At 39.9% G+C, this 10,744-nt stretch overlaps 1 protein-coding gene across 3 annotated transcripts in view; it reads left to right on the forward strand.

Annotated features, from left to right (window-relative positions):
* The window catches only part of kdrl (kinase insert domain receptor like), a 55,494-nt gene that overhangs the window by 41,894 nt on the left and 2,856 nt on the right, over positions 1-10,744 (forward strand). For all 3 annotated transcript variants that reach the window (XM_032528582.1, XM_032528581.1, XM_032528583.1), the window contains 5 exons: positions 1,111-1,210; positions 3,647-3,752; positions 5,604-5,728; positions 6,628-6,706; positions 7,926-8,029. In XM_032528582.1, the coding sequence (XP_032384473.1) occupies positions 1,111-1,210; positions 3,647-3,752; positions 5,604-5,728; positions 6,628-6,706; positions 7,926-8,029 (514 nt within the window). The remainder of the gene's footprint in view (positions 1-1,110; positions 1,211-3,646; positions 3,753-5,603; positions 5,729-6,627; positions 6,707-7,925; positions 8,030-10,744) is intronic.

Genomic DNA, 10,744 nt, shown 5'->3' on the forward strand with positions numbered 1-10,744 from the left:
TTCCAGAACTTTTGTAAATTGTTCCATTATGTGGGTGCAGAATAGTGAAATGCCACCTTACCAACTTCTGTGCGGACACTTGGTACAGACAGTAGCAGTAAGTCTTGTGAGCGTAAAGAATACAGTCTATCCGCTTTTGGTTGAATATATTCACACAGATATGAGGGGAGCAGACGCAGAATACCCTTATAAATGAACATATACCAATGATTGAGTCTACGATTCTCCAATGCTGGCCAGCCCACACGTGTGTAAAGTTCACAGTGGTGTGTGCGAGGCTAACAGTTTGTGATAAACCTCAATGCGGCATGATAAACAGAGTCCAGTAGTTTCAATACTTGGGTTGGGGCATTCATATAAATGAGGTCACCATAATCCAGAATGGGTGTAAATGTTGCAGCTACAAGTTTCCTTTTTGCATTGAAAGAAAAACATAGCCTATTTCTAAAGTAAAAGCCAATTTTCAGTCTCAGTTTCTTAACCAGTTGTTCAACATGTCCTTTAAAACTAAGACTGTCATCAATTAAAATACCTAGATATTTAAAAGATTTAACTCTTTCGATATCCTCTAAATGTCTTTTCTACTCGTGGCTTGAACTGTAATGCATTATACAGAGAGGGGTTATTTAGGATATCCTTACTGATACAAAATGAAACAAAAATTATGAAACACCTGGTGTATAAGTATAAGAGCAATTCAGTGTAATTTAAATGTAATTTAAAATTTGTATGTATTACATGCACTTTTTACAATCTTCTTTATTCTTCTCCTTTCTGACACTTTTCCATGCAATAAGTGTTCATAGTTTGAAATGTAACAAGAACCGCTTTTATGAATTATGGAACCCGGGATTCACTTTGGAGCCTTTAAAATACCTCAACAGTTTATTTAAGTATTAAAATTGTAGGAAGGAAATCACTGAATCACAAGCAACTAACTTAATTTTCTTTAAAAATAATTCTGCATTTGAATTTTACAATTTTAATATCATTTAACTTTGGATAAAAATGTGAACTGCAAAGTATATCTACATATACTGTGTATGGCCATTTTTATAAATAACAACAAATAACTTTGTAATCAACCTCTCCCCCTCTTTCCTTTCCCAGGTGCCTCCCCATACCCTGGAGTCCAAATTGATGAAGAATTTTGCTGCAGGCTGAAAGAGGGGACCAGGATGAGAGCGCCAGAATACTCTTCCTCTGAAATGTGAGAATCTCTATCAACTAAATGTACCTGCATGCTATCCACCTCAAGAGAGCAATAAAGTACACTGTGTTTGGGTGCATTAACCTAATTTGCTGATTGTCTGTCCTATTATGTAAATCTGTCTAAAAAAATATAGGATTGCAAACATTTTTTTAGTTTGAACTATTGTTCAAAAAAAGAAGTAGATATATAAGTCATGTGTATCCCAGCCAGTCAGCTCCATATTCTCAGCTGTATGGTTTCCACACAGAGGCCAAAAAAATATAGGCGTCAGGTAAAGGCCTTGGCTCCATATCGATATATACAGCTAAGGAGGCATTGTGTCTTTACCCCTGTTTTTGGTTGCACCATCAGGTCAGGGGTGTCTGATAAGAATCATGAGTAAACCTACCATGAATGTTACAGGAGGAAACATTAGCTACTGGTTAGCTCTGCAGCGGAAAGCTTGACGCTCTGAAGCATTTTTTGACTGACAGTGTGGCAGATGTAACTGAGTACCACGTTTAAATTTAAGTTCCCCCAAGAGTGGCGAGCCAGTGACTGAAGATTGTTTTGAACAGGGGCTGGTGGATGGTGCTCAACATAAATATCTGTGGGAGAATAGTCTTCTTCTTTGGTATCAGTGATGTGAGTCAGTGATGCAGCTAGACAACCTTCTTTCTGTAATAAGAATACTTTGACTCTTCTGTTTGATCTACAGCCGATCCAGACACAGCGATCACAGTCTGAGCTCTGCAACTAACTCCAACATGTGTGCATACTTTGTGTCTGGTTTTAATTTAAAATGACTCATATAGTCCACAAATCTTATTTGTTTTAAAAGCTTAATGTTGCACTTCTGCTTAATAATGTTGTGATATCAAAAGATCCAGAGTTTTAAAGCATCTTGTGCCAAGTAAAGCTAACTAAATGATTTTAACATCTTTGCAAAGGAGACAGTGATTGGAAATGATAGGCAAAATCTAATCCAGATTGTAGTGTTCAGTTAGAACAGAAGATCTTTAGATGCAGACCGACTGGTGCCAAGAATCTCTCGTACTTTCCATCTCGAAAAATTATATATTTTACATGCGTATGGCTTGTGAGGCCGGCTGCTAATTTAAAGCTGAGATAAAACCTGCTGATATTAGTGTAAATGGGATGCACTGTAATGCATTCAGAGTCAGTGGGCTGGATTCCTTTCATCCCCTGCAGTTGATCACATGTGTCTGTAAGCCCAGGTTTTTAACACCTGGACCCTCACCCTAAACTTGTAATATATAGTTGATAAAAAAGCACTTGAGGTTGCAGTCTGTGTTGAGAAAATCATTTGTACCATTGTACCTCTGATTCATCCATCTGTTAATGAGATTCCCCGTTCTGATGCATTGCAGAGGAATTTAGCGGATGCTGCTCAGAGAGTGGGAGGACAATAAATCGGATGCTCACTTCCCATCCTACCACAATTGCCCAACCGGACAAAGTAGCTCACTTCTACAGTATTTCTACCCTCCACCTCAGAAACCACACTCCCTAAGGCACCCAAACATGCGGGGATAGGCTATTTATTCTTATCCCCCTCCCCCCTTAATGATATGCATAAAGGCTGTGATCAAGCACTCCACATCCTGTCAATGTTAGGAAGGCTCCCACCTGGAGGAGTATACTCTATGTTTATTAACGTGGGAATCACAGCTGCACGACTTCTTACAGCCGGACCTGACAACACTGAGAGGAGCAGAGAGGTTTAGATGCCCTGCACACAAACTCAGATGGAGAGGAGGAGTGGGGGCGATAAAGCAGCAACAGACTATATGCCAAGTCCTCAAACTTGAGATTGACTAAATATGATGCCAAAGGGGAATCATAATACATAAAACTAAAGAGATCTGTAGGGAAAGTGGTGGTTGCTGCAACAAAAAACAGGAGAGGGATCCATCACCCCCATCAATCCCAATCAGTAACATGCTGTGAATGTAATTTAAACAGCAGCCGTGGTGCTCTGTTTCTAAATTCCTCCACAAAATGAGACAAGCCATTGCGATGGATACTCACATAAAGGCTCAGAGTCTTCCCACATGGGCAGAGACGCTGACAGCTTGTCAGAGACCTGAGCGAGGCTGTCTGCTCTCACACCCAAGTCCAAAAGAGAATCAGATACTGCCCAGAGGCTCAGGATTACCTGAGAATAGAAAACATAGTATCTACAAATATTGTAGATGACAGTCAATTTAGAGGTGGACCAGATGTGGGCACTCAATGCAAAGAGGTTTTTTTATTGGGCTACTTACCCTGAGGATAGTTTTTTTTCTTCTTAAAGGTGCTTTATCACGGTTTAAAACACATCAACCCAAATATACTGTATATTCTTGGCATCAGAGTGTCTATCCAAAACGCTGAAGGCTTGCATGTGTCTGTCTTGCAGTTTGTGTTCAGTGGTGTATTCTTTGCTCTTAGATATCAGACCATGTTGGACTGCTGGCAGGGGGAGCCACAGGAGCGACCGACCTTCACTGAGCTGGTGGAACAGCTTGGAGATCTACTTCAGGCCAGCGTGCAACAGGTATGATAGACAAAAAAGAGTTTGTACTGTTTGAAAACTACATATGATGTGTCTTAGGCCTGTTATAACAGTAGCAGTAATGAACAGTTTATGATAAGCAGCTGTTGAGCTCAGATGGAGGGCTGTGGCTCAGGAAGAAAAGCGGTCAGATCGCAAGGTTGGCGGCTCCATCCCAGGCTCCTTCTGTCCACATGTCAAAGTGTCCTTGACCGAGACACCAAACCCCAAGTTGCTCCATGGGCACTTTTTAGGATAGGTTTAATGCTGAAGTCAAATTTTACACATGCTAACAATTGTATCTGACCATTGGTGAACACAAACGGTTGATGGTGATACTCCAAAGAGATTTATGGAAGTGTTTTTGTAGTAAATGACAAATAATGGAAGTGGATTTAAGTTCACGTTTAAATCCACACATACTTTGGGATTCCTAATAAATACTGTGGCTTCACAGAACACTTAACAATAAAAGTCACTAGTTTTCCAGAATGAGTTACAAATGCAAATATTCAGGAAGCAGCATTGCGGATCAGAGTCCTGCCGCCTAAAGAAGATTCAGAGCGGTGTCTCACCCAGGGAGCTGCTCATAGTAACTAAGAGGGGAAGTAACAGTAACCACAAACACATGACTCCCTTTGAAATAGCAACATCATTCTTGTAGGAAGTACAACACTTCAAAACACCTGAAAAAAACTATGTAATGATTAGTGGGAAGCAAGATAACATTATCTAGTATGATTGCTGTGGAATGTCACAAACTCTGGGAGTTTGTAAAAGGCTGTCAGGAACTTTGTTCTAATTAGCTCAACAAATATACACTACAGACACAAATCTGTATTTGATTATTAGGCAAACATAATTCACTTAAAGGTAATGAAACATGTACCAATAGGCCTTTTTCTACAGCAGACGTTTTGAGTTTCATAGATTCTGTTCTATTCAAGTGTCCCAATAAGCCGCAACAATGAGCCAGCATGTACAATACCAGGATCCTAAAACTGAAGCAGTTAAATTGAATTTGGCCTACATTAATTTTATTGATTAGAGGGGGAATTCCATGCACCAAAGAGCCGCTGGTCGGAAATTAACCTGCGCCCGCTGCGTTGAGGACTGAGTCTATGTTTGTGGGCACGCACTCTACCAGGTGAGCTTCCCAGGTGCCCCACCTGTGCTTTTTTAAAGAAACCAAATTAGGTTTGGTTAGATTTTCCATCAATCTGTTTGTTATCAGATGGACTGTTGAAGACCTCCAGTCCTGTTCTCTATCCAAATTAATAGGATCAATGTATTGGAACCTCTCACCATCACCTATATAAAAAAAATCTATATTATAAATTATTTTTATAATAATTCTATTAAATTATATTTATCTATATTAAAAGAAAATGCATACAAAGAAAAGCAATTATATTCCAGTACTTATGCAAAGACTACACATGACCGTAAATTGAGTGGATTAATAAGAGATAAAGACAAGGCCACACATGGCATTACATGCATACACACATACTACAGCAACAAATTAGTCTGTGAAGCTTTTCCCTTCACGAGAAAAGCCCAGACTGGACAGAAAGAACAGTGGAGGGGTTTGACTAATATTAATAAACTATTATAATATTGTTACAGTGCAGGAAGGCTTGCCATTGACTATGTTGCCTTCACAAATTTCTTGAACTTTGTATTGGATCTATTAGGCAGGACTTAAGTTTCTTTGGCTGCTCGCCACGACCTGTAGATGTGTGTGTTTGTATAGCGTGCTCACAACATCAACTCACACGTTCTTTTATTATTTGCATCATGGAAGCATAAGGATGCCCTTTTAGATATTCTGCCTTTGTTTGGTTGACTTAGGAGGGAAAGCACTACATACCAATCAACACAGCCCTGCTGGCAAAGGTGGGAGACCCGTCAGCCACAGTGCCGTCAGAGGAGATGCCCACACGACCTATGTCCCACCGCGACTCAGGGAGCACCTGGTGAGAACATGGAAAATGTATTCACTGGCTGGTTTACATAAAACCGACACCTAAAACGTTAATGAACTTGGACAGATGCTGCTATTTATATCTATTCTTTACAGTATTGAGTTGTTATATAGCCACACAAGCAACGTGGCTCAAGGGATGAATATATTGATGTGTCAGACGTTCAGTCCACTTTGTTCCTGACTAAAATATTACAACAACTATTGGAGGGATTGTCGGACATTCCTGGTCCCCAGTGCAATGTCTTAAGACATTCAAAGAAAATAAATCACCTTATTTTAAAGGCATGTAAACCTATCCTCAGAAAACAGCGCTGAGTCTGTTTTGCAAAGGACATTCCTAAATCATTTCCTTATTTGGCACTGAATACTATTTTAAACAATTATTGTTCCTGTCACACTTAAACTAAACTCAACCAAGAGAACATTTAGGTCTGACCTGAGGACAATGAGACCTGATTGGCACATGATAAGTAATGTACACACAGCAGCTTGATGGCCAGAGAGCTTTTAGTATTGTGGCTTTGTGAGGAATTTCCCCAAAAACCATAGAGCCAGCTTCAAGATTTATGTCCACTTAAAATAATATGTGTTAAGCTCTTGGGTTTTCACAGCTCCTCCAAGTGTGTTTATTGAGGAGGTGTTGAAAAGTAGTAATGACAGTTAGCCTTTAAGCTAAGTTAAGCAGTCGTTTTAGCCTCTGAGTGTTGAAATGCAAAGTAAACAAGTTGTGTTTTCAAAGTACAACGTCATAGATGCTACATGTTGTTGATTTAAGTGATTAAGTTCCTGTGGTTTTGTTGCTGAACTTTGCCTCTGTGCTCCAGTCAAACGATTCTTTAAACGGAAAGAGAACTTTTTGGACTTACCCTCAAAATATTTTCTCGCCAGGAACATCAAGATCCGTCCTGGTAGTGTCAAAACCTTTGACGAGGTTACCATGGAGGACGGGACTAATAAGACCCACGAGGTGAGTTATTAATTCTGGATCTAAACCAGAAACAGATCCACAATCTGCGCTCTAACTTATCCTAAACCACACAGTTAGTTAGATGACAGTTAACTAGAAACTTCACCCTGAAACATAAATGTTATTTATAGTGGCTGAACTGTATAAGAAGATATGAATGTGAATTTTAAAGTAGCTCCTATCGATACATACAAAGTGTAATAACTTTATTCCTTCCCCGGATGTCATGTCATATGAAGTCCCAAAACGCTCTTTCCTTGGCCCAATTTTATTCAGTTTGTATCTGCTACCATTCTGGCCGTATTTGTTTATTCAATTGTGACTTATGATTTTTATGGCAATGACTCGTCACGTCAGTTAGTCAAGAAACAATATGGATTCCACTGCTGCCCCACTGCCATCACAGACTGGTTGGCCTTTAACTATTTACAACTGAATACTGATAAAACTGGAGTTTTGGTTATAGGTCCGATCATTATACCGTATATCAGAATCAAACTCTGAATCTTGGATCACTGACAGAGGACTTTTAAACCAAAATTGTGGATTTGTTTTTAAATGGTACTTTAATCATCATATTAAAGTCTTGTTTAGTTTTGCTATCTACAAATTAGAAATGTTGCCAAAGTAATTGAGGCAGCAATTGGTGCAAGTTGCAGCAAGTGTTCTGGCAAACATCAGAATACAGTTCTGACTGAATGGATTAGACTCCATTTTAGATTTCAATTTAAGATGTTGTTGATTACTTTTAAAGCCCTCAGCAGTTTGGCTTCCCTATATATTTTGGATTTAACTCCTTATTCTGCACCAAGAACTGTACTTTTACTCGTTTTGCTCCAACACTGTGCAACAAGTTCTCCCTCCTTATCAGATCTGCTGAGTGCCACATTCCAGCTCTAAGGGCACCCTGATAGCTAAATTTTCAAGTATCAAATAAAGGTGATAATTTCGTATCAATGGCTTTATGATGTTGATTTTATTACTTTTTTATTACTATGTTTTGTCATTATCTGAGATTCGTTTTGTATTTCATGCTATTGTATTTCATCTGTACCTGTAAAGAACTTTGGAACTGGTTTTGAAGGGTTCTATAGAAATAAAGTTGACTTACTAACGTTAGGATATTTGTTCACCTCACATAACAAATAAGAGAACATTTGGGGTTTTAATTATTCTCTCTGTCTGTCTGTCTGTCTGTCTGTCTCTGCATCACCATCAGGGCGGTCAGTCAGACAGCGGGATGGGCCTGTCATCTGACAACATGGAGACTCTGAAGCGCCTAGAATCATTGGCAAGCCGACCCCTGAGCATCATGGCCCTGGCGTACGTACATTACACCACACACCACCCCTCCAACATGGGATTTGACAAATCAGCACACACAAGAAAATGCTGCAAAATATGCTATAACTGTCATAATCTCACTCTCACAAACACAAGTTTCTTTTGCCTTCAAAAAAAAGTTGGCAGCTAGTTTTCTCTTTTTTATGGAGAAGCTGTGCGGGAGGAACAGTGACACAAAGGAAAAGTGGGAGGGAAAAAGCTTGAAGGTGACAAACTGAAGGACTGAGCACAAAAGCAGAGTGGATGCGTCACTTGAGGTTTGGCTGTTTTAAGAGCACGCGCTAAAACCCTTTGTTTTCAGAGTCCTGAATGAGATACCTTTCAGTCTGATTGAATTTATGAGTCATGGCTGCCAAGTAACAAATTTACATAATCTCAAAGGACTATCATTGGCTTACCAAAGACTGGACTCCAAAATGCTGTGGATTGTTTGATGACTTTAAGATGTGGATCCTGCCAGATCAAGTACATAAAACCGTTAAAAGGGGAAAACACTGAGACAATGTGTTCTCACTTTGTGGGTTATTTGAGGATAAAGTCAAATCTGAGTAAAATTTCTGTAAATCTTTTTCTTATGAGGGTCTCTGTAGGTGTCTTAAGGCGTACATTTTACAGCAGCCCAGTGGCACGGGGTCAAACCTCTGAACTCAGTAATTACACTTTAAACCTTGTGGTATTCTGCTGTTCCCTGCACAGTAGCAACTATTAATACTCCTTCAAAGTATTGTGGCTTCCACTTAAAAGATTAAAGGAGGAACAGCAGTTAAGTAAATTGTCCAATAACAAATCTTCTTATGTTTCCCGAATCTCAGTTAAGTTAAAGAGGAAAAAGTGTGAACGATATAGAAACTCTTTTAAATTATTAAGAGGGAACCTGTGAACAACTCCTGGGGAAGTAACTTATGAGACACAGTTAGCAGAGTTTATGACACTCTCTGAAGCACTGTAATTAATTTACAGCTGACCAAACTTCTCAAGCACTCAAAGTGTCTTTTAGAACTCAGTAGGTTGGGCGCCCGGGTAGCACAGTAGAGCGGGCGCCCATATATAGAGGTTTACTCCTCAACGCAGCAGGCCCAGGATCAACTCCGACCTGCGGGCCTCGGCTGCATGTCATTCCCCTTCTCTCTCCCCTATCATGTCTTCAAAATATTGGCCGAAAATGCCCTAAAAAACAACGGCCTCAGTGTGGCAGAAACTCAGGCATGCCGGGAATGATCCACATTTTGAGGGGAGGACTTCCTTGCTGAGCAACCGCTCAATCACTGCCACCTTTGAACTTAAGAGGTTTTACAAGGGCCACCCCTGTTAGCTATTGCGCTGTGCTCCTTTTGTTAAGCTGAAGTCCACCTGTTGCTCCCTTGGCCTTCACCACTCCCTGACATCTTTTTAAACAGGAGCACACAACACAACGTTTTTGGTGATTGGACAATATTGCCAAAAAAGCTGTATTCCTTAGACAAAACTGTAAGTAAACATTAAAACCCAAGAAGGTAAAACAGTCTACACTCATTTTACTATCATAGAATAATTTCAGCTCAGAGAAAAAGGGATTTTTATTCTCACTCATTTTGTTTCCTGTTGCTCAATTGTCCATTGTACCCCACCTTGTGCTTGGCATGAGTTTGGCAACACTACTATTGTTAAGTATTTTTGATGGCTAGTTTATCAGGTAGTAAGTAATTCATCAGGACAACATTCCAGTACGGCGGCGTCACTTTACCCCCGCTGGGCACTGACCCCTTGGCCTCGAGAACGGAGCTCTGGAAACCCTTGGCAACCTCCAAAGACAATAGGAGGCAATTACCCATATTCTGAGCCTCAAATGAAGCAGAAGGACTCAGGATGATTGATTATATCATATATGAATAAGGAAAGGTTTCTCGGATTGTACAGCTTCACAAGGGGCATTTCTTAAATGAAAAAGTATCAAAACAGACCTCTGTTGTGAATTTAAAGGGCACAGCTTGTTGTTTACCCATTCCCATTTACTTCACCAATTTCGGCCCTGATTATCAAATTTTTCCACAAATGAAGAGTTATGGCATTAAAATTATTTGAAAGATGCTATAATAATATATACAAATCAATGCACTGAATGTTTAGTGCGTTACATACTGAGGACACTGGTCAGGATGTTCCTGATTTGTTGTGTCTGTCGTGCTTGTTTGTCAGTGTTTTTGCAATTAGGATTGTTTATTGTACGAGGCTGATGATGTGTCCATTTACATTACCATATTTGTGTTTTCATTAACAGAAAAAAAATTGGGAGAAGCTCATGGATAGAGCTTCATCTAAGGATTATTTTTAATATCGACTGATCTGTTAATTATTAGGGTTCAAACCGCGAAGCGGTAGAACCCTGCTATGTTTGTCGGTTTTAGTTATTAGGGGTCCAAGCCCGAGGGGCTGGGAACCGCGGTAGCAATGCTACGCAGTTCACACAACAGGGGTGTGGAACCCTATTGTTTTTTTAAGTATTTTCCTCCTCCATCTCCTCCATTATTATTATTTTTATCTGTGTAAAAATCACGCTACAGCCTAAACCATACATGGTGGCAGTGTGCCATTTTCAGGACTGGTCAAAAACTCAGCAAAGACCTCAGGTAACTATAGCAGAAAACATTTGTTTGGGCCTATAACTCCCAAACCGTAAATCAGACATATATCCACGCGTTCCCTGGATCCAACTGA

This window comes from Etheostoma spectabile, chromosome 10 (assembly GCF_008692095.1).
Source record: "Etheostoma spectabile isolate EspeVRDwgs_2016 chromosome 10, UIUC_Espe_1.0, whole genome shotgun sequence".
Classification (NCBI taxonomy): domain Eukaryota; kingdom Metazoa; phylum Chordata; class Actinopteri; order Perciformes; family Percidae; genus Etheostoma; species Etheostoma spectabile.